General features: G+C 41.5%; 1 protein-coding gene across 1 annotated transcript in view; it reads left to right on the top strand.

The window, feature by feature from the left end:
* Positions 1-21,673, top strand: part of LOC121572707 (integrin alpha-M) — an 89,485-nt gene extending 67,812 nt beyond the window's left edge. Inside the window, exons 24-30 of the mRNA XM_041884731.2 lie at positions 6,959-7,037; positions 7,126-7,224; positions 13,707-13,787; positions 14,415-14,525; positions 14,672-14,785; positions 15,089-15,199; positions 17,991-21,673. Coding sequence (XP_041740665.2) covers positions 6,959-7,037; positions 7,126-7,224; positions 13,707-13,787; positions 14,415-14,525; positions 14,672-14,785; positions 15,089-15,199; positions 17,991-18,083 — 688 coding nt within the window. The 3' untranslated portion in view covers positions 18,084-21,673. The remainder of the gene's footprint in view (positions 1-6,958; positions 7,038-7,125; positions 7,225-13,706; positions 13,788-14,414; positions 14,526-14,671; positions 14,786-15,088; positions 15,200-17,990) is intronic.
* The last annotated feature ends 3,378 nt before the right edge of the window (positions 21,674-25,051 follow it).

Raw genomic sequence — 25,051 nt, 5'->3', positions numbered from 1 at the left:
CGGATTGGGTCTGGTCGTTCATCATTCTCTTCTCTATTATGCCACCTATCTTCTTCTTCCTCTTCTTCCTCCCCGACTCTTGGAGTGGCAGGCCTACCTCCACCACGCTTAGTTGGATGCGCTGACTTTCCCTTTTCTTTTGGGTTGAGGGCTCTTTACAGGGGACTCAGTGTCCGATGAAGACCGTGGCCGAGGGAGGGGAGCAGAAGTGCGTTGTCTAGACAAGCGGCTAGGCTGAGGAAGAGGAGGATCTGCCTGAGGAAGGGGAAGCTGTGGCTGAGGAGGCAGATGCTCTGGCTGTGGCTCATCACCCCTATAATCCTCACTGTGCAAACAAGACAAAAGAGAAAATAAAATCATGACTAAAACACACTTGTATTAATTCATTGACAAATCTGACTCAAAACAGTCAGATATATAAAATAAATAGTTAGAACTATGAGAATGTTGACTAAAGTGATAATTCAGTGACAAGAAATAATACACATATCATTCTATTGTAAGTAAAGTTGCGTGTGGGCCTCTAAGCTAAGCTAGCGCTAACTTACGTTGAGCTTCAGTTACTAAAATATATATTTTAGAATGTATGTTTTGTACTCATACAATAAATTAGTAGTAGTAGTATTAGAAGTAATAAATAACAATGGGATTACATACTCTTCTGATGCTTGAGTAGGGCCCTGGACACAATAACCTTTGTTCTCGTCGTTCATGTACAGTAGAGCACATGGTTCGTCCGGACTCTTTCGTCCGGTCTAAGCAGGTCCTCATCGTCCGATTCAGAGTCAATGGGGATACATGGAGTCCAACTTTCATCTGTTACAATTAATAACGCCTCTGTAACTGTATATTTGATACTAGAGCCTGACATATTTTTATAAACTTTGCGTTTTACCTCCGAAATTCAAGTGCTGTTGTGAGCTCTGCGTAACCGTCCGTAATGCAGCAAGTCAACTAATATGATACAATGAGGTGCGCACTTGGATATTTCAACAACCGGTTGGTCGATTTTGACATGTGACCCCTCTATCGAAAACTCTGGATCAGTAGAATTAAATGGGCCACAGCCACTGGGATTGCATCATATATCCAGAAGATGGCAACAAAACAGTGCCTGTTGTGATTGAAACAAACTACTGACTTCATCTTCAAACACATTGTTGGCCATGTAAAACAATGGAAACTCATTGAAATCGACTCGGAATGAGAGAGCGACACTAGAGTATCTTTTCAAGTGGTTTTATTCGATCAGACACTACTTTTGGTAACAAAACAACAAAGGTAAGATACGTTATCTGTCTACGAATACACGGGCATGCACGGTTTCAAAATACAGTACTGGTTTTGCTATATGCTTATATATTTGCTTGGAGTCTGAATATTATTTCATTTGGGCAACAACAGTTTAGCTAGTTTCACAGTTGAGACGCTTCTCGTTCCAGTAGTGTATAACATTCAGGTATTCACACATGTTTAAAAACCGTACTACGTCATTGTTTGCGATTGCGGGAGGAGTACCCCGGATATGTGGAACCTCGTGATGAAGAGGTTAACAAAGAAATAGGTACTCCTATATGCTTAATTTAGAGTTATTCATGTAACTTTAGTTGTTCTACAAACGTTGGGATTTCTGTTTTGATTTTTTATACATTGTAAGGCTGCATGATACAACTCTAATGATGATTTGAAAAAAGTCGCTTGAAAAGGCATGAGCTCCTTCTTTCTTTTTGCAAAGGCTGTGTACACTTCATCAGTCTCTCATTCACAATTTAACAAGCACTTGATAATGCCTCGAATTTCCCAGTGGCACCCCCTTTTTGGGGCCATAATGTACCCTAAGAAAATCCATGCCTTTTTACGGCCAGTTGAGCCCTTGGCCCGGAGTGCTGCGTTGTGCCCTTCTCCCTGAGTGCTGCGTGCTCCGAAGCACGTCTCACTCACATGGCTCTCCATCATGTGATCGGGTCTTTCTCACAGGCTGCAAGTGAAGACAGACACATCGGGGACGCAACTGTGCACGTCCTTATCCAATTCCGAGGTGCATATTGAAGATATTGGAAGAACTATCCACATTTACTTTTCGTCAGCGAACAAGATGAGTAGGCCTAACGAACAGCAAAAGCACTAGCCTATGTCAATCTACTATCCCCCATAGAACAAAAGTTGACATTCTATTCTGTGCAGTAAATAAATATTCCAAACATAGTCTGGGACAGTTGTGGGATGCAATAGATCCCAAATTAATACAACCACTAGCATCAAAAAACCTTTTTTACACAATGTGGCTGACGCAACATATCAGAACCGTTTAGCTTAAAATGTTGATAAACTATTAGGCTATTTTTTCACATTATAAGCACAGCGATGCGCACATGGCAGAAGGCTACAAGCTCGAATGTTCCATTAGCGGGAAAACACTAACATTATCAAAAGTGACCACAAATGCGATTATGCATGTAAGGCTTTTATTATAAAGGTGCATTTTTATGGTGTCACGATCGTTGAGAGACGGGTCAGACCAAGGTGCAGCGTGAAAAGTGTACATGTTTATTAATTAAATAAATATACAACAAAACAAGAAACAACGTAACGTGAAGTCCTCCGGCTATACACATACAAGCCTAAACGGAACAAGATCCCACAACTAAGGTAGGCAACCAGGCTACCTAAGTATGAGCCCCAATCAGAGACAACGAGGGACAGCTGTCTCTGATTGGGAATCACACCCGGCCAAACATAGAAACACAACCTAATTCTATCACCTAGAAATACACTAACATAGATCTCAACAGAAAACTCACACCCTTACCCAACCAACGAGAGTTCTCTCGATCAGGGCATGACAGTACCCTCCCCCCGGCCGGACCAACCTGACTCATTAGGGGAGGGTCCGGGTGGGCCTTCGTCCTCGGAGGCGGATCCGGCTCCGGGCGTGACGACCTCTCCCTCTCTGCCTCCCCGTTGCGCCCCTGGTCTGGTCTGGACCTCGGCGCGATGCTTCCCCTCTCCTTCCTCCCACAATGCACCAAGTCCTGTCTGGACCCGGGTGTGGGAGACCCCGAACCTGGAGAGGGGCTGACGTCTGGGCCTGGATCGGCAATCCTCCCACGATGCAACAAGCCCTGTCTGGACCCTGGTGTGGGAGGCCCCGACCCTGGAGAAGGGCTGACGTCTGGGCCTGGAGTAGAGCCGCTGACCGGAGCTGAACTGGACCCCGGTGGAGAGGACTAATCTGGCTCCGGAGTGGAGCCGCTGACCGGAGCTGAACTGGACCACGGTGGAGTGGACTACTCTGGCTCCAGAGTGGAGCCGCTGACCGGAGCTGGACTGGGCACCGGTGGAGCGGACTTCTCTGGCTCCGGAGTGGAGCCGCTGACCGGAGCTGGACTGGGCACCGGTGGAGCGGACTACTCTGGCTCCGGAGTGGAGCCGCTGACCGGAGCTGGACTGGGAACCGGTGGAGCGGACTTCTCTGGCTCTGGAGTGGAGCCGCTGACTGGAGCGGGACTGGGCACTGGTGGAGCGGACTGCTCTGGCTCCGGAATGGAGCCGCTGACCGGAGCTGGACTGGGCACCGGTGGAGCGGACTATTCTGTCTCCGGAATGGAGCCGCTGACCTGAGCTGGACTGGGCACCGGTGGAGAAGACTGCTCTGACTCCGGAATGGAGTCGCTGACCGGAGCTGGACTGGGCACCGGTGGAGCGGACTGCTCTGGCTCTGTAGCAATCCGCTCCACCAGTGCCTGATCCAGCTCCGGTCAGCTGCTCCACTCCGGAGCCAGAGCAGTCCACTCCACCGGTGTCTAGTCCAGCTCCGGTCAGCGGCTCCACTCCGGAGCCAGAGCAGTCCGCTCCACCAGTGCCCAGTCCCACCGGTGCCCAGTGATAATACACTGCTCAAAAAAATAAAGGGAACACTTAAACAACACAATGTAACTCCAAGTCAATCACACTTCTGTGAAATCAAACTGTCCACTTAGGAAGCAACACTGATTGACAATAAATGTCACATGCTGTTGTGCAAATGGAATAGACAACAGGTGGAAAATATAGGCAATTAGCAAGACACCCCCAATAAAGAAGTGGTTCTACAGGTGGTGACCACAGACCACTTCTCAGTTCCTATGCTTCCTGGCTGATGTTTTGGTCACTTTTGAATGCTGGCGGTGCTTTCACTCTAGTGGTAGCATGAGACGGAGTCTACAACCCACACAAGTGGCTCAGGTAGTGCAGCTCATCCAGGATGGCACATCAATGCGAGCTGTGGCAAGAAGGTTTGCTGTGTCTGTCAGCGTAGTGTCCAGAGCATGGAGGCACTACCAGGAGACAGGCCAGTACATCAGGAGACGTGGAGGAGGCCGTAGGAGGGCAACAACCCAGCAGCAGGACCGCTACCTCCGCCTTTGTGCAAGGAGGAGCAGGGGGAGCACTGCCAGAGCCCTGCAAAATGACCTCCAGCAGGCCACAAATGTGCATGTGTCTGCTCAAACGGTCAGAAACAGACTCCATGAGGGTGGTATGAGGACCCGACGTCCACAGGTGGGGGTTGTGCTTACAGCCCAACACCGTGCAGAACGTTTGGCATTTGCCAGAGAACACCAAGATTGGCAAATTCGCCACTGGCGCCCTGTGCTCTTCACAGATGAAAGCAGGTTCACACTGAGCACATGTGACAGACGTGACAGAGTCTGGAGACGCCGTGGAGAACGTTCTGCTGCCTGCAACATCCTCCAGCATGACCGGTTTGGCGGTGGGTCAGTCATGGTGTGGGGTGGCATTTATTTGGGGGGCCGCACAGCCCTCCATGTGCTCGCCAGAGGTAGCCTGACTGCCATTAGGTACCGAGATGAGATCCTCAGACCCCTTGTGAGACCATTTGCTAGTGCGGTTGGCCCTGGGTTCCTCCTAATGCAAGACAATGCTAGACCTCATGTGGCTGGAGTGTGTCAGCAGTTCCTGCAAGAGGAAGGCATTGATGCTATGGACTGGCCCGCCCGTTCCCCAGACCTGAATCCAATTGAGCACATCTGGGACATCATGTCTCGCTCCATCCACCAACGCCACGTTGCACCACAGACTGTCCAGGAGTTGGTGGATGCTTTAGTCCAGGTCTGGGGGGAGATCCCTCAGGAGACCATCCGCCACCTCATCAGGAGCATGCCCAGGCGTTGTAGGGAGGTCATACAGGCACGTGGAGGCCACACACACTACTGAGCCTCATTTTGACTTGTTTTAAGGACATTACATCAAAGTTGGATCAGCCTGTAGTGTGGTTTTCCACTTTAATTTTGAGGGTGACTCCAAATCCAGACCTCCATGGGTTGATAAATTTGATTTCCATTGATAATTTTTGTGTGATTTTGTTGTCAGCACATTCAACTATGTAAAGAAAAAAGTATTTAATAAGATTATTTCATTCATTCAGCTCTAGGATGTGTTGTTTAAGTGTTCCCTTTATTTTTTTGAGCAGTGTATATCATTCACAAATGGTAGGCTAATATAGTCACCCATCAGACTATTCTTGATTTAATCTTGTCTTTACATATACTAAATAATACATCTGTGACGTTTTTTTATTTAGAATGGACCATTATCATGAAAAAATAAATGTCATCTATGCACTGAAATAGCGAATGGAGGACGCTTTTCCCGTGGTTCATTTTCATGCCAGGCAGGTAGGCTATACTCCTGTTGTAACGATAAGCAATGTGCTTAATATTAGGAACGTTAAGAAATAAATATAGTAGGCCTAGCCTATAGAAAGCTGATGGGATCCTCCTCTTTTTAATAGAGGCCATCATTCTGTTTTCTCGCGCAATTGCATAGCCTATATACAGTAAATATTGCACAACTTGAGCTCATGGGCTCTCATGAAGTGTTTAATTAGATTTCCGATTACATTTGCTTTGATGTCAGAGTGATTAGAGGGACAATAGAGTGCTGAGTACCAGGCAGTTAGCAAGTTTGGTAGGCTACTAATGACCATCAGCAGCATCAGAGCTTGGAGAAGCCTAATTACCGTGACTAAACGGTGGAATTTGACTGCCTTCATGATTTGTGACTGCCGGTGTGGCGGTAATACGGTCATCGCAACAGTCCTAATCAGACCAGAGAATCTTGTTTTTCTGAGAGTCCTTTAGGTGCCTTTTGGCAAACTCCAGGTGGGCTGTCATGTGCCTTTTACTGAGGAGTGGCTTCCGTCTGGCCACTCTACCATAAAGGCCTGATTGGTGGAGTGCTGCAGAGATGGTTGTCCTTCTGGAAGGTTCTCCCATCTCCACAGAGGAACTCTGGAGCTCTTTCAGTGACCATTGGGGTCTTGATCACCTCCCTGACCAAGGCCCTTCTCCCACGATTGCTCAGTTTGGCCGGGCGGCCAGCTATAGGATGAATCTTGGTGTTTCCAAACTTCTTCCATTTAAGAATAATGGAGGCCACTATGTTCTTGGGGACCTTCAATGCTGCAGCGATTTTATGGTACCCTTCCCCAGATCTGTGCCTCGACACAATCCTGTCTCGGAGCTCTACAGACAATTCCTTCGACCTCATTGGTTGGTTTTTGCTCAGACATGCACTGTCAACTGTGCGACCTTATATAGACAGGTGTGTGCCTTTCCAAATCATTCCCAATCAATTGAATTAACCACAGGTGGACTCCAATCAAGTTGTGGAAACATCTCTTGGATGATCAATGGAAACAGGATGCTCCTGAGCTCAATTTCGAGTCTCATAGCAATACTTATGCAAAATGTTCTAAAAACCTGTTTTTGCTTTGTCTTTATGGAGTATTGTGTCTAGATTGATGAGTCAAAGGCTGTAACGTAACAAAATATGGAAAAAGGGACGGGTTCTGAATACTTTCCGAATGCACTGTATATGGCTCATATATGACTCAGGGTTAACCTAGCCCAGCTATTCAGAATATTTGTCTCCACTAAATCTCCCCCCATTTATTTAGAAATGAGGATTCAACCAGGTACATTAATTTCACTGCCGGGAAAAATGATTTGGAGAAACATGTGAAACAATCCTTTGAGGTAAGGATAATATACATTATTTATGTGTCATTGACTTCATATGTCTGAATTGTGTAGCTTAAGTTAAAAATACCCCCTTCTTTCTCAGGTTGAAAATTATGAAAGAAGCTTCAATCTTACTGTGATAATCAAGGTGCCAATGAAGCTTGGTGACAAAGACATCTGGGCTGATCCAAACGGTATACAGGTGAGAAAAGTGGAAACTATTTTTTGAATCACAACACCTTCCACCCTATGCTACTGATCGAAAAGAGGATAATTGAAGCTTTCTGGTATTGTAAACTTAGTCTAATCTCCCAATATTAAGCAAACTACACCCTGATAAAATGGGAGTAAGCTGTGAACAGTGATATTGATGAGACATTTGCAGTCCTTCATTTAGCAAATTACATTGCGCAAGCAATAGTTTTTGTAGCTTAGTTAGAAAAATATATATATTTGGTTTAGCTGCCCAGTGTGCTAACTGGCTCTAGGTTGTCTTGATATTCACTGTCTCAAACTTTGAAAATGCCTGGGATAGATGGATAAATATATGAAGAGTTTCATTACAAAACACTATACATTCATTTTCAGAAATGTTGGTGAATTAGCTTTTATTGTTTAAAGAATTTATGAAAGAGATTGGTCTTTTTTCCCCCAACCTAATCATGGCATGGGGTTATTAAATGATAGACATGTATTTGTTTGAAATCTATCACCAGATAGTTTCATTTCAGAGAGACAAATAATCATGTTTTGTTGCAAAATGCTATATATCCGCCTCACTTTCAGCGAAAAAAGTAGTATTGCTAGGTTTTACACATCAAATGTATTTAATAATTACATTTTTAATAAAGAACAAGCAATCATTTCTGATGCAAATGTGAACATTTGGTAGTATAGTGTTTTGGAACTAAACTTCAAGGACAGGATATCAAGTTTCAAGTTTTAATGTCACAGGTACAGTGAAATGCCTTTCTTGCAAGCTCTAAAACCAACAATGCAGTAATCAATATCAATGTAGTACAAAAAATAACATAAGTTAAAACAAAAACACACAAGAAATAGAAATAAGAAGAACACGAGAAAGTAAGAAGCTACTGTATTTACAATATGCAGGGATACTGGAGTGATAGAGCTAGATATGTATAGGGGTAAGGTGACTAGGCGTCAGGATATGTGATAAACAGAGTAGCAGCAGCATATATGACGATTGTATGTGAGTTTGTGTGCATGTGTGTAGAGTGTGTGTGTGTGTGTGTGTGTGTATGTGTGTGTGTGTGTGTGTGTGTGTGTGTGTGTGTGTGTGTGTGTGTGTGTGTGTGTGTGTGTGTGTGTGTGTGTGTGTGTGTGCGTGAATGTGTAGAGTCCTGTGAGCTTACAAAAATAAAAAATAAAATACAAGGGTCAACTCAGATAGCCCATGTAGCCATTTTGTCAACTTTTAAGCAGTCTTATGGCTTAAAGGAGCCTGTTGGTGTCAGACTTGATGTACCGGTACCGTTTGCCATGCGGAGGCAGAGAGAACAGTCTATGGCTTGGGTGGCTGGAGTCACCCTCTGTAGCGACATGCGATCTGTGGCGGTGCTGTTGCAATACCAAGCAGTGATGCAGACAGTCAAGATGCTCTCAATGTTGCAGCTGTAGAACCTTTTGAGGATTTGAGGGCCCATGCGAAACCTTTTCAACCTCCTGAGGGGGAAGATGTGCTGTCGCCCCATTCTCACGACTGTGAGCGTGGACCATTTTAAGTCCTTAGGCCTATATTCCGACCCGAGTTCAGCGTACCAGGTTAAACCTGGAGCCTGGCGCACGGTTCACGACAACTGGACCGTTGTCATACAGTTCCATGATTAGTGAGAATTAGGGTAGATTTTTTAAATCCTTGTTCAACCCCTATTGTACACTTTTTTCCACCTTCCAATATTTCATGGATTGAACGTGAATATGACAACTTGCAGGACGAATCAAATCATTGTATTTTTTATTCATCAATATACAGTATTACGTGTGTAAAGGCTCTCCAAACCATTTTTTTTTTAAATTATTCGTACATACTTTCCTAACCATAAAATGTGCCTTAATAATCTACTAGATTAGAGTATTTTTAAATCCACCAGTTGGTGCTGAAATGGAGGTGAATATGCATAGATGGCTTCCATTCATTGATCCCTATATTCTGAACCAGTTCTCTCTGTATTCTATTGAGTCTGTCGATACAATTCTAAATAAAGTCACCGTATTTAAAGGAATGGCTTAAGATAAATGTACTGAAAACCCAATTGAATGAAAACACCACGAGAAAATCTGTTGGCCAGCAAGTGGGAGGGTTTTCAGCCATTTAATGACATTTATTCAGAGCGAGCAAGGTAGCCACACCTGCAGAGCGCATTACGCGACTAAATAAGGTACAGTTGAAGTCGGAAGTTTACATACACTTAGGTTGGAGTCATTAAAACCAGTTTTTCAACCACTCCACAAATTTCTTGTTAACAAACTATACTTTTGGCATGTCTGTTAGGACATCTACTGTCTGCATGACACAAGTAATTTTTCCAACAATTGTTTATAGACAGATTATTTCACTTATAATTCACTGTATCACAATTCCAGTGGGTCAGAAGTTTACATACACTAAGTTGACTGTGCCTTTAAACAGCTTGGAAAATTCCAGAAAAGGATGTCATGGCTTTAGAAGCTTCTGATAGGCTAATTGACATAATTTGAGTCAATTGGAGGTGTACCTGTGGATGTATTTCAAGGCCTACCTTCAAACTCAGTGCGTCTTTGCTTGACATCATGGGAAAATCAAAATAAATCAGCCAAGACCTCGGAAAAAAATTGCAGACCTCCACAAGTCTGGTTCATCCTTGGGAGCAATTTCCAAACACCTGAAGGTACCACGTTCATCTGTACAAACAATAGTATGCAAGTATAAACACCATGGGACCATGCAGCCGTCATACTGCTCAGGAAGGAGAAGTGTTCTGTCTCCTAGAGATGAACGTACTTTGGTGTGAAAAATACAAATAAATCCCAGAACAACAGCAAAGGACCTTGTGAAGATGCTGGAGGAAATAGGTACAAAAGTATCTATATCCACAGTAAAACGAGTCCTATATCGACATAACCTGAATGGCCGCTCAGCAAGGAAGAAGCCACTAATCCAAAACCGCCATAAAAAAACCAGACTACGGTTTGCAACTGCACATGGGGACAAAGACCATACTTTTTGGAGAAATGTCCTCTGGTCTGATGAAACAAAAATAGAACTGTTTGGCAATAATGACCATCGTTATGTTTTGAGGATAAAGGGGGTCGCTTGCATGCCGAAGAACCATCCTAATCGTGAAGCATGGGGGTGGTAGCATCACGCTGTGGGGGTGCTTTGCTGCAGGAGGGACTGGTGCACCTCACAAAATAGATGGCATCATGAGGAAGGAAAATGATGTGGATATATTGAAGCAACATCTCAAGACATCAGTCAGGAAGTTAAAGCTTGGTCGCAAATGGGTCTTCCAAATGGACACTGACCCCAAGCATACTTCCAATGTTGTGGCAAAATGTCTTAAGGAAAACAAAGTCAAGGTATTGGAGTGGCCATCACAAAGCCCTGACCTCAATCCTATAGAAAATCTGTCGGCAGAACTGAAAATGCGTGTGCGAGCAAGGAGGCCTACAAACCTGACTCAGTTACATCAGCTCTGTCAGGAGGATGAGCCAAAATTCACCCAACTTATTGTGGGAAGCTTGTGGAAGGCTCCCCGAAACGTTTGACCCAAGTTAAACAATTTAAAAGCAATGCTACGAAATACTAATTGAGTGTATGTAAACTTCTGACCCACTGGGAATGTGATGAAAGAAATAACATCTGAAATAAATCATTCTCTCTACTATTATTCTGACATTTCACATTCTTAAAATAAAGTGGTGATCCTAACTGACCTAAGACAGGGAATTTTTACTAGGATTAAATGTCGGGAATTGTGAAAAACTGAGTTTAAATGTATTTGGCTAAGGTGTATGTAAACTTCCGACTTCAACTGTAAGTCTGAATACCAAATACTGAGAATTGCATAGGAAAGGCATAAATTCCTAACTCGGGATCGGTCCCATTGTGATTTGGACGCCGAGGAACTTGTAGCTCTCGACCAGCTTTACTGCAGCCCCGTCGATGTAGATGGGGGCGTGCTCTAGGGTGTCTGGGCTGATGGAGTTTATATGTGCCATAACCAGTCTCTCAAAATACTTCATGATTACAGATGTAAGTGCTACAGGGCGATAGTCATTGTGACATGAAGCCTTAGAGTTCTTGGGAGCAGCAATGATGGTGGTCAACTGTCACGACTTCCACCGAGGCTGCCCCCCCTGCTGGTTCGGGCAGGCTTCGGCGTTCGTCGTCACCGGAGTACTAGCTACTGCCGATCCCATTCTCATCACTCCACTTGTCATGTCTTGTCAATCATACACACCTGGTGCTCATTCCCCTAATTAGTATGTGTATAAGTGTTCCCTCTTTTCCCCTTGTCTTTGTGAGTGATTGTTTTGTTGTGAGAGCGTGTAGCTCGGTTGAGCTACATTTCACTGTGTTATTTGCCAAGGTGGATGTTTTCCCTTGTACAGTGTCGTTTGAAGCTTGGGGCGTTTGATTTATGCAAATGGCTTAAACTCTGGACTTTGGTATTTTACCTCCTGCGCACCTTCTTTCACACCTCATCACATCAGCTTAAGACGTGTGGCGATTACAAACTGGATAGTTTGAAGATGACCATGAATATGCCTGCCAGCTGTTCTGCACATGCTCTACAAAGGTGCCCTGGAATACCATCCAGCCTTGTGAGTCATGACCTGATTAAATACCTTACTCACGGCGGCCTTAGAGTACCAGATCACCCAGTCCTCTTGGTTGGTGGGGGCCCTCATGCACGGCATGGTGTTGTTACTGTCGAAACGTGCATAAAATGCATTGAGTTCGTCTGGTAGAGAGGCTTCGTTGGGCAGATCACGGCTGGGTCTTTGTATTCCATAATGGACTGTAGCAGCTGCCACATGTGTTGGGCATCTGAGCCTGTGTAATATGATTCCACCTTTTTCCTATATTGTCATTTTGCTCGTTTGATGACTCTGCGGAGGTCGTAGTGGGACATATTTTACTTGTTCCTGTCCTCAGGCGTAGCCTCAGGTTTGTCTGTGATAGCCCTGTGTGCGGTAGCTCTGTCCTTTATTTTAGCGAAAAACCTCTGTGTTAATCCAGGGCTTTTGATTGGGGATGCAGCGAACCTTCACTGTTGGGAGAACTTCGCTGATGTATTTCCCAATGAAGCCGGTGACGGAGGTGGTTAGCTCGTCGACGTTATCAGCGGAGTCTCTGAACATTTTCCAATCAGTGCTAACAAAGCAGTTCTGTAGCATAATCTCTGATTCTGATGACCATTGCTCAACGGAGTGAGTCACAAGTACTTCCTGTTTGAGCTTCTGTTTGTAAACAGGAAGCAGGAGTACGGAGTCATGATCTGATTTGCCGAATGGGGAATGAGGGAGGGCCTTGTATGCTTGCTTGTGAGTAGAGGAACAGTGAATCTAGGACTTTATCGCCCCTAGTGGCGAAAGAGACGTGTTGATGGAAGTTGGGCATCCTGTGTCTTAATGACGCAGAATTAAAATATACATTGAACAAAAATATAAACGCAATATGCAACAATTTCTAAGATTTTACGGATTTACAGCTCATATAAGGAAATCAGTCAATTGAAATCAATTCATTAGGCCCTAATCTATGGATTTCACATGAATGGGAATACAGATATGCATCTGTTGGTCACAGATATATATTTTTTAATGTAGGTGCGTGGATCAGAAAACCAGTCAGTATCTGGTATGACCACCATTAGCCTCATGCAGAGCGACAGATCTCCTTCACATAGAGGTGATCAGGCTGTTGATTGTTGCCTGTGGAATGTTGTCCCACTCCTCTTCAATGGCTGTGCGAAGTTGCTGGATATTGGCGGGAACTGGAACACTCTGTCGTACACGTCGATCCAGAGCATCCCTAACATGCTCAATGAGTGACATTTCTGGTGAGGATGCAGCCATGGAAGAACTGGGAAATATTCAGCTTCCAGGAATTGTGTACAGATTCTTGCAACATGGGGCCGTGCATTATCATACTAAAACATGAGGTAATGGCGACGGATGAATGGCACGACAATGGGTCTTAGGATCTCGTCACAGTATATCTGCATTAAAATTGACATCGATAAAATGCAGTTGTGTTCGTTGTCTGTAGCTTATGCCTGCCCATACCTTAACCCCACTGCCACCATCGGGCACTCTGTTCACAACATTGACATCAGCAAACCGCTCGCCCACACGACGCAATACATGCTGTCTGCCATCTGCCCGCTACAGTTGAAACCGGGATTCATCCATGAAGAGCACACTTTTTGCTTTTTTTGCATATGTAACATTTCTGGGATCTTTTATTTCAGCTCATGAAACATGAGCACACTTCACATGTTGTGTTTATATTTTTGTTCAGTGTATACATACATTAGAAATGATAAATGCACAAATAGCACAAATATAAAGTAAAGTAAGCAACATGTTCAATCCGAAGAAATAAAGTGGATATTGCAGGTTTTATTTTAGTTTTGTGTTGTTCGGAATTGACAGGAAACTTTTGTGTTACAGATTCAAGGTTGTCAAAGAGTCAAGGATGAGGAACCCACTGCCACAGAGTTTGTGGACAAGCTGCAGAAAAATCCTGTTGTGGTGAATACTGCTAGCCCATTTCTGTTTTATAATGCCATCCACTTCTATTTCCTTTGAAATAATATTTCTCAACAACTTCCTGGTATTGCAGTTACACCAACTTGCCTTGAGTGTCACGAACAGTAGTAATGACAGGTTTTCTGCTAATAGATTGTTTATTTAATTACATGTCTCAACACATAATCTAATGTGAAAATATGTATTCTAGAATTCTTTACATGTTGAAGCCAAGTGTTGTTACGGGTGTTGTTACAGATTCGCTGTGTCTAGAAATGCTGTTAAATGTAAACAGAATTACATTTAGGTAGTTGCCTGATTCTGTATAAAGGCAAACGTAAGAAAAGGTATTCACACCTCCTTATAATTATGTTTTTGTGGCTTTTAAAATGTATAATTTGGTTTACACTTTATAACTTTCATGAATATCCCATTATGTTCATAAATGAGTATGAATGCTTTATAAATGACAATGGATGTTATAAATGCTTAAGAACTATAATGCATATATAAATAGTTGTAATGCTTATTCATGGGTTAACAGTAAATAATGTATTCTATTATATTAATGTGTTAGATTGTTATTAGTTCAAAAGTGATCACAATCAATTTATCTTCCCCATCCCACAGGACTGCTCTGTCGCAAATTGTGGGGTGTTCATGTGCAAGAGCTTCATCAGAAATTTGTATCGTAACTCTTACAACATCACTGGTAACCTCAGCTCTGGATGGATAGAACAGGTAATAAATGAAAGGATGGGGGTATGGATAATTGTATACAGTATTTTACCCCCCCACACACACACACACACACACACTGCTAACAGTGCTAATTTACAGTACATATCTCTCTACTAATCTTCCTCACTCTTTCTCTCTGCTCTCAGATTGGTCTTGAGTCTGCCCAGTTCATCTTGGTCAGCAGTGCCACTCTAGATTACGACAGAAACCAATACATCTATTATTCTTCGGACTCCAAAAATAACCCACCTGTACAAAAGGTAGCCTTTTAGATGTTATCTCCCCATACCTCCCATCAGGGTTGGGGTCAATTCGAATTGAAATCAGTCAATTGAATTTAAAATCCAAACATGGAAAAACGTTTGGCATAAATAGCTTCTCCTTTTCAGCTTATTGCAAATTAATGAAAAATTGTATTAAAATGTTTTATTTATTGAATTGGAATTTCAGTTTACTTCCTGAAATGACTGCCTTCTATTCGAATTGACTCCAACCCTTATGCCCAGTAAGATTGATAACTTAATTTAGCTTCAGTTGAAATTGCATGCATTTGTCATCCGCAGATTGAAACTCAGGTGGAGGTGTATTCTGAGGTTGACTTCACAAAGGGGATCATTGGGGGTGTTGTGGGAGGTCTGCTGCTGTTAGCTTTGATCACAGCTGGGCTTTATAAGGTAATATTAATTACATATTTGGTATAATCAATTTCACTTACTTATGTTGAATATCTATACTCAAAGGTTTTAATTAACAGCACCATTTTTTATTAAGTAGTTCTAAAACCAGGGTAGTTTTCATATCCATGTAATGTACCATGTACAGCATACAGTGCCTTCAGAAAGTATTCATACCCCTTGACTTATTCCACATTTTGTTGTGTTACAGCCTGAATTCAAAATGGATTAAATAAATAAAAATCTCACCCATCTACACACAATACCCCATAAGTGCAAACATGTTTTTAGATTTTTTTGCAAATGTAATGAAAATGAAATACAGAAATATATAATTTACTTAAGTATTCACTACTTTCAATACTTTGTAGAAGCACCTTTGGCAGCGATTACAGCTGTGTCTTTCTGGGTACGTCTCTAAGAGTTTTCCACACCTGGATTGTGCAACCTTTGCCCATTATTATTTTTCAAGCTCTGTCAAATTGGTTGTTGATCATTGCTAGACAACCATTTATAGGTCTTGCCATAGATTTACAAGTAGATTTAAGTCAAAACTGAAACTCGGCCACTCAGGAACATTTACTGTCTTCTTACTAAGCAACTCGTGTAGATTTGGCCTTGTGTTTTAGGTTATTGTCCTGCTGAAAGGTGAAATTATCTCCCAGTGTCTGGTGGAAAGCAGCCTGAACCAGATTTCCTCTAGGACTTTGCCTGTGCTTAGCTCCATTCCGTTTATTTTTTATCCTGAAAAAATCCCCAGTCCTTAATGATTACAAGCATACCCATAACATGATGCAGCCACCACTATGCATGAAAATATCTGGAGTGGTACTCAGTAATGTGTTGTATTGGATTTGCCCTAAACATAACACTTTGTATTCAGGACAACAAGTTAATTGCTTTGCCAAATGCATGTACAGGCTTTCTTCTTTTCACTCTGTCATTTAGGCTAGTATTGTGGAGTAACTACAATGTTGTTGACCCATCCTCAGTTTTCTCCTATCACAGCCATTAAACTCTGTAACTGTTTTAAAGTCACCATTGGCCTCATGGTGAAATCCCTGAGTGGTCTTCTTCATTCCTGGGTGCATTGATACACCATCCAAAGTGTAATTAATAACTTCACCATGCTCAAAGGGATATTCAATGTCTGCTTTTTTATGTTCACCCATCTACCAATAGGTGCCCTTCTTTGTGAGGCATTGGAACACCTCCCTTGTCTTTGTGGTTGAATCTGTGCTTGAAATTCAATGTTTGACTGAGGGACCTTACAGATAATTGTATATGTGGGGTACAGAGATGAGGTAGTCAAGACTACCTCAAAAATCATGTTAAACAATGGTATTGCACACAGAGTGAGTCCATGCAACTTATTATGTGACTTGTGAAGCACATTTTTACTCCTGAACGTATTTAGCTTGCCATAACAAAGGGGTTGAATACGTATTGACTCAAGACATTTCAGCTTTTCATTTTTTATTAATTTGTTTAAAAAATTGAAAAACATAATTCCACTTTTACATTATGGGGTATTGTGTGTAGGCCAGTGACAATGTAATACATGTTTTATTCAGGCTGTAACACAACAAAATGTGGAAAAAGTCAATGGGTGTGAATACTTTCTGAAGGCACAGTATATAGTAGAGTCCTGCACAAGTCAGTTCTTTGGAGCCGCACCCGCCCCACGCTTGCCACATCAATTGCAATACCCACCCGACACCAGAACAGATTGTTCTCCACGAACCGACCCACCTGCATTAAATCGTTCCCGAGAGCTGATCTGTGAACCCGCCAAATTGCATCAATTTATTTAATATTTTTTTGGAGTCCAGACAGTAGGCCTATTTATTTTCCTAATTTGTCTGCATGTCTAATTAACAGTTGGATAAAGGAAACCATGCCATGAATGATATATTTTTATTTTCACAATGTGGCACATTGATAACTCAAATCGCTTTGAAAAATAGCCTCTTATATAGTGAAAGGCTTAGCTGCTCTATCCAGCATATCTCCTCCTCATCAAATATCAGAGACACCGGCCAGCCAGCAACACGAAGAGCGTCACTGTTTTTGTTTTTATGTTGCGTTATCGTCGTCCTGTCCTCTGTTAGTTGTGTTACCAAGTTCAGCCTAGTAGCTAGGTCTACTAACCTACTATATTTATGTTATTTATTTATTTATTTTCTGAACAATTCTAAAAAGCCGTTCACTTGTGGGGAAAATAAAGTTATTCAGTCTATAACAACGCAAAACCTTTGCATGCAATATTGTTTTGATGATCAAATAATTTAATTGAAACTTAAAGAAAGATGGCTAGCGTATGGTGAATGAAAGTTTCAGTTGCGAAAGCCTCTGCACGTGTACAAATTAGAATGTTTCAGCACCAATATAGGACAGTTCCCTACTCCACATTGTCTCACTGCGTGGCTTGGTCTGTCTGCCTCACCACTCACAGAATGAAATGTGCAACACAATACAACAAGATGCTTGGTTTTGTAAAAAAATTTAATGTAGTAGCATGATTTACAACGTTTCTAACAAGCATCTTGTTGTATTGAGAGTCGACCCACGGGTTCAAGGAATGTTTTAATTTCACTGCCAGCTGATTTTTTTTGGGTCAACTGCAGGGAATCGTGGTTACCCGGCCCGATACAGGAATCAAATATATAGTACACATTCTTATACCCTTACTATGTAATACATTTGCCAACAAACTCAGCAAACTGTTAAATATCGCAATTGAATATTGGTTTTGTCTACATCTCTCTCTACACCTGTCTCTTTCTCTCAGGCTGGGTTTTTCAACAGCCAGTACAAGCAGATGATGGAGGATGCATCAAAAGATGAACCAGGGGATGATGGAGAAGCTGCCTTGCCTGAATAACAACAAACAATTGGACTTGCTCACTGAATGCGTACAAATATTAAAGGGGAAGTTCAGGATTTTACAACTTCATGTCACCGAAAAAGTAGTCTATGGGTCAGGAGAAACTGTAATCCATGGTTCGGTTTTCTTTAAATCTACTACTTCAGCTAACTTGAGCCACTGCTAGCAAAAAAACAATGGTAGTGATAGATTCAATCGTGCAATTCAAAAATTTTATCGGCCAAAAATGACAATGCACCTCCTCTGTGTGGCTCCCTTTCCCATGCACATAACTAGTTAAGACCTAGTTATTCATTTGCTCCACAAATTATTCTCATAAAACAATAATCTTTACATTTCTCCTTCACAAAAAAAAAGATAACATATGGCCAAGATAACATACAACTTTATTTACATATGCATGGTTAATACAATTATTTTCTATATGTGTAATATTATAATATTTATAATATCCATTACCTAAATATATAATAGGGCTGGAATGAATAATTATTTCAAGAAAACATATTTTCAGAAAGTGTGAAGGAATAAAATAATACAATTATATTTCAAACACCTCATTTGTTTTACAAAACCCAATTTTTCATGATATTAGTAGTTGCAGAGTATTACCGTTGTCGCACAGTGTTTCCATATGGCAACATACTGTTAAATAACATTGTTCTATATTTGTTTAGTTTAGGCCATTTGAAGTGATTTGGACATTGTAAATCATTTGCACGATTGCCCCTATCACTTCCATTGATTGTTAGCTAACAGTGGCTAAAGTTAGCTGAAGTTTGCAGTGTGTGTTTTTAGGTTACTGTAGGTTCACAAAATCTTTCTGATGACAACATACTTTATGGGTATCTTACTGAGAAAAAAAACATTATCTGCTGTGAGCACGCTTGGGACTCAGTCTCACCGGGGATTTGAACTCCCAGTCTCTTGGTTGGCAGCGACCTGACCTTACTGCTACAGCATCAGGTCAGTAGGCATGACAGAGATTGGCCACACTAAGTTACTGTGAATTTAATAATAAATTACTTTCAACCAGCTGACAGTAGGGTCGACCCATATGAATTCAGTCACTATTTGACTGCACCCCTTTTGATTTGAACAAATCGTTCCATACATGTTTGCCCATCGTAGAAGTGGTCAGAAACTACATTTTGGACCTGAATCTAAAAACATTCTGGAGATGCTTAAAGTTGCCACATTTTTCATACCCCACCCTACAATGAGACATCCTTATCTTCATCACTGAAAAATATAAACGGTTGAGTTTGATATAATTTGGAAGCATACAAACAGGGTTATAAAACAAGTGTTTTTAATTAAAATGATGTAATTTTTTATGTCAACTATTTTTTTTTAGATCCTTAAACTAAAATGTTTTTCTCACGTAATTTGCAGCTTAGAACCTATTGTACATCAATCATCATCTGAGGTGTTTAAGTTGTGCCCACCATCGGTTGAGAGACAGCATACTGTTGAATACAGTGTAGGTTTCATTTCAATCATATAAATAGTATTCATAGAATGGGCCTATGCCTTTAGACCACTGCATTTTAGCTGGTACACCATTGACATTTTAATTGAATTAACATTTTAACTTCACATTATTACCACAAAGATGGCCACCGGTCCACCCCCTGTTGAATGTTAACTTGAATGGGAATGGCTATTCTATTATCTATATTTCTGTGATTTCAATAGGTTTCCTATGGAAGATTGACCACAGAATTTAGAACAATGGATATTCCCATTCAAGTCAACATTCTCTGATGGGTGGACCTAAAACCATCTTTGTGGTACCATTTGAAAGATACAATTTTAATTGTATTCACATTTTAGTAAAGTTATCAGACAAACCATGACACCCACCCTGTATTCAAGAGTATGCTGTGTCTCAACTAAAGGCGGGAACAACACAAACAACTCAGATGATGTACAATGGGGTCTAAGCCACAACATACTGTATGTGAAATTTGTATTATATAATTGACGTTTAAGGTTAAAAAAAAAATGATATTTTGGGGGGGAAATAATTAAACAGTTTGTAAGCTTTGTAATGCTATCCAACTCAACCGCTTATCTTTTTCAGTGATGAATATATGGATGTCTCATGGTAGAGTGGGGTATGCAAAATGGGTCAACTTTGAACACCTTTATCTCCTGAATGTTTTAGCATTCAGGTCCAAAAAGTCACTTTCTGACCACTTCTACCATGGGCAAACATGTATGGAAAGATTATTTCAAATCAAAAGAGGTCAAAATGCAGGAAAGCATATTGCTCGACCCAGTAAGTTATTATAAAAAATGAACTTCCTGGCAACTAGCTGCCAATAAGTTACTGTAAAATGCTCAGTAACCGCTTTACAGCGTAGCTCTCTATTGTCAAATGCTCTTACAAAGACTGCAGAATTGGTAGTGGACAAAAGAGGTGCTCAACCTCCATTAACGTAACCATAGACCACTTAAACTGGTACAACACTTCCACTAACCAACGGTTGGCACAAATAAATATTTTAGACCACGCCCCAAATATGCTAATGGTGGGCCCCCTGCCAGTACATTACCCCCACCTACATTTCAAAGCACAGAGATGATTGATTGTACCTTGTATTCAAAATATAGGGATTTTATTTAACCATTACACTAGATTACCCCTAAAAGGTACAAAACAGTACCATGTGAGATCATATGAGTACCTCTGAAGGTACCTTATGTGTATCTTTGGCCTTCATGTACCCCAGGGAACAACACTGGACCCTAACCGTACCCTTATTTTTGAAAGTGTATGGATTATGTTCTTGGTAATAAATATGTACCTGGTGGCAATGCAGAAACATCAACACATCTCTGACCAAGAGGTTGCAAGTTCAAATCCCCAGAGCATATATTCACACTTTAGATCAAGTGTCCCGGAGCCCTGCTATTTTTATGTTGGTGTCGTCAGATAATCTGACTTTGCCCACCCCCAATGTCATGCCCAGAGACCTGGTGGCGTAGCAGGAAATTCAGGTTGCTGGCAACCAAGAGGTTGCAGTAAAAATACAGTAAATATCATTATTTACAATAGTTTACTGTAATCAGAATACAGCAGCATACCATAGTCATTTTAGGGCAATAACACCCTACTTTGACTGTAAACTTACACTAAATTGTATATTTACTGTATTTTTACTGCTTCTCAGTAGCCAGTAATTTACTGTAATAGATAATAATTATAGTTTATAATAATTTAATTTATAACAGTCTGGGAAACCTTTAGCAAAGTGCAGAAATGTATTCTTCCCAATGTGGCCAATCTTTGTCATTGCCAAAAAGCAGAAAACTTCAGGTCACTGGCACCCAGAACGTTGTAAATTCAAATCCCAGGGGAGGTTGAATCCCAAATGTCATTTTACAGCAATAACATCTTAATTCAGCTGTAAAAATATTAAGTTGTTGTATATTTTCTGTATTTGTAATGCAACCATAATTGACTGTACAGTGAAATAACCCATTAGAATTGTTTTTTAAAGCCGCACTATGCAGAAATCGCTCCAGCATTCGCTAAACTTCTAATAGTTTGCCTAATTTCAGTTTATGTGACAAAACAAGCATGTATACTGTAGATAATCATTGTATCATCTAAACCACTATGAAATATATTTTCCACAACCAAAAATATTGTAATTTCAGCTGTTTGAAGCTGGTGTACAAAACTGATAGTAAAAGATGCAAAAAATGACACTTAAGAACGGGACGCATAGAAATAGCGCACATAGAACAGATCTACCGCTTCTTACACTTGCTTTCAATGAGAATGACAGATCTATAACTTACATTTCTATGTGAATTTGGTCAGGTTGCCCAAAAAGTTACATATTGCAGCTTTAAATCAGCAATCTTGCAGCTTTCATTTAATTTGAACATTTCTTATGAACCCGTCTGGTAGTTGTATGGCACAAACATTGTGCTACATAGTAAATGCTTGTTTTACTGTTCTTCACAATTAATAGACACAGTAACTAGATAGCTTGCTAGATATCTTGCCAGTTGGAAGATTGGATTCATTCATTTTTGTAGGGAATTATGAACATGATCATTGGTTTCCAAGTAGCACAAAGATAGGGGATGAATTTGCAATAGCTTAGAGCTTAAAATAGCTTACAGTAAATGTAATAAGTTAGTTTAGTTTATTGAAACATACCAAACCTGAATATAAATGTAACTATTTCAACAAAATAAACGAACTACCCAAAAAAAAGCTAAACATCTTTATATTCTTGCATTTATGATAAATAATTATTTTCACATTTAGGTTGATTTAACAATATACAACTATTATATTTAACAGACAACATCAGTTAAAGAATATAATGTATGGTAGCTTATTTTGGTTGTGTACTTTACAGCCATAGAACTGATGTTAAACATGGCTTCATTCATTCTAAGTATACAGTGCATTCGGAAAGTATTCAGATCCCTTGACTTATTCCACACAAATCGTTTTTTACCCTCATCAATCTGCACACAATACCCCATCATGACAAAGCAAAAACAGGTTTTTAGAAAGTTTTGCAAATGTATTAAAAATAAAAAACGCAAATATCACATTTACATAAGTATTCAGACCCTTTACTCAGTACTTTGTTGAAACACCTTTGGTAGTGATTACAGCCTTGAGTCTTCTTAGGTATGACGCTACAAGCTTGGCACACCTGTATTTGGGGAGTTTCTCCCATTCTTCTCTGCAGATCCTCTCAAGCTCTGTCAGGTTGGATGGGTAGCGTCACTGCACAGCTATTTTCAGGTCTCTCCAGAGATGTTCGATCTGGTTCAAGTCCGGGCTCTGGCTGGGCCACTCAAGCACATTCAGAGACTTGTCCTGAAGCCACTCCTGTATTGTCTTGGCTGTGTGCTTAAAGTCGTTGCCCCAGTCTGAGGTCCTGAGCGCTTTGGAGCAGGTCTTCATCAAGGATCTCTCTCTGTACTTTGCTCCATTCATCTTTCCCTTGATCCTGACTAGTCTCCCAGTCCCTGCCACTGAAAAACATCCCCACAGCGTGATACTGCCACCAACATGCTTCACCGTAGGGATGGTGCCAGGTTTCCTCCAGACGTGACGCTTGGCATTCAGGCCAAAGAGTTCAATCTTGGTTTTATCAGACCAGAGAATCGTGTTTCTCATGGTCTGAGGGTCCTTTAGGTGCCTTTCGGAAAACTCCAAGCAGGCTGTCATGTGCCTTTTACTGAGGAGTGGCTTCCATCTGGCCTCTCTACCATAAAGGCCTGATTGGTGGAGTGCTGGAGAGATGGTTGTCCTTCTAGAATGTTCTCCCATCTCCACAGAGGATCTCTGGAGCTCTGTCAGAGTGACCATCGGGTTCTTGGTCACCTCCCTGACCAAGGCCCTTCTCCCCCGATTGCTCAGTTTGGCCAGGCAGCCAGCTCTAGGATGAATCTTGGTGTTTCCAAACTTCTTCCATTTAACAATGATGGAGGCCACTGTGTTCTTCGGGACCTTCAATGCTGCAGAAATGTTTTGGTACACTTCCCCAGATCTGTGCCTCGACACAATCCGGTCTCAGAGCTCTATGGACAATTCCTTCGACCTCATGGCTTGGTTTTTGCTCTGACATGCACTGTCAACTGTGGTCCTTATATAGACAGGTGTTTGCCTTTCCAAATCATGTCCAATCAATTGAACTTACCACAGATGGATTCCAATCAAGTTGTAGAAACAAGTGAAGGATGATCAATGATAACAGGATTCACTTGAGCTCAATTTTGAGTCTCATAGCAAAGGGTCTGAATACTAAGGTATTTCTGTTTTCGTTTTTTTATAAATTTGCAAAAATGTCTAATAACCTGTTTTTGCTTTGTCAATTTTAGAATAAGGCTGTAACGTAAAAACGTGGAAAAAGTCAAAGGGTCTGAATACTTTCTGAATGCACTGTACTTAAGGTTAATAGGTAGTTTAGAAATAGAAAGGTATTATATAAACAGTTAATTGTTTGAAAACGATTATTTCACATCACAGTTTCAACCAATTAGTGCTAACAATGTATTACTGATTCATAGAATGTTATCTTCATTAGTTTCATAGAATGATTATTCTTCTCCCGAGTGGCGCAGCGGTCTAAGGCACTGCATCGCAGTGCTTGAGATGTCACTACAGCCCCGGGTTCGATCCCAGGCTGTGTCACAGCTGGCCGTGACCAGGAGACCCATTAGACGGTGCACAATTGGCCCAGCGTCGTCCCTGTTAGGGGAGGGTTTGGCCGGCCGGGATTTCCTTTCCCATCGCGTTGTAATGACTCCTTGTGGCTGGCCGTGCGCCTGCAAGCTGACTTTGGTCGCCAGCTGGACGGTGTTTTGTCCAACACATTGGTGTGGCTGGCTTCCGGGTTAAGCGAGCAGTGCGGCTTGGCAGGGTTTTGTTTCGGACGACGCATGGCTCTTGACCTTCGCCTCTACAGAGTCCATAGGGAAGCGATGGGACAAGACTGTCACTACCAATTGGCTATCACGAAAAAGGGGTCAAAAGTACCATAAAAAAATTATTCACGCTTTTATCAAATTGATACAGTTTGTTTGTTTGGTACTACAAATGTAAACAATACGTTTCATTATCCTGGTTGTGGTGCGTAAAGTTATATTTTCACGTTTCACACTACATAACCTTGTTCACTTTAAGTGCATTAATAAAGTTTCTTGAGATTGACAGCAAAAACATGAAGAAAAATGGGGAGAAAAAAAGAAAAGAAGACCAAAAGAGAGAGGGAGCTGGGGGATGCATTTCCTGTGTTGATGTTAGGGGCAGTGGTTGTTGCTGGGGAGGGGAAGTCAATGAGCATCTTATTAAAAAAGGACCCGAATCTGGAGGTTTTTGCAAAAACATGCATCTCCGTCACTCAATAATTGGTACAATTTACATTCATTGTTATCACTCCAGCCTTGAACCATGTTGGGCCGGACTTACACAACGGGGG

Source organism: Coregonus clupeaformis, chromosome 1 (assembly GCF_020615455.1).
Source record: "Coregonus clupeaformis isolate EN_2021a chromosome 1, ASM2061545v1, whole genome shotgun sequence".
NCBI classification, from domain to species: Eukaryota; Metazoa; Chordata; class Actinopteri; order Salmoniformes; family Salmonidae; genus Coregonus; species Coregonus clupeaformis.
Note: the sequence above shows the minus strand (reverse complement) of the source record. Positions and strands in the feature narration are given on the sequence as shown.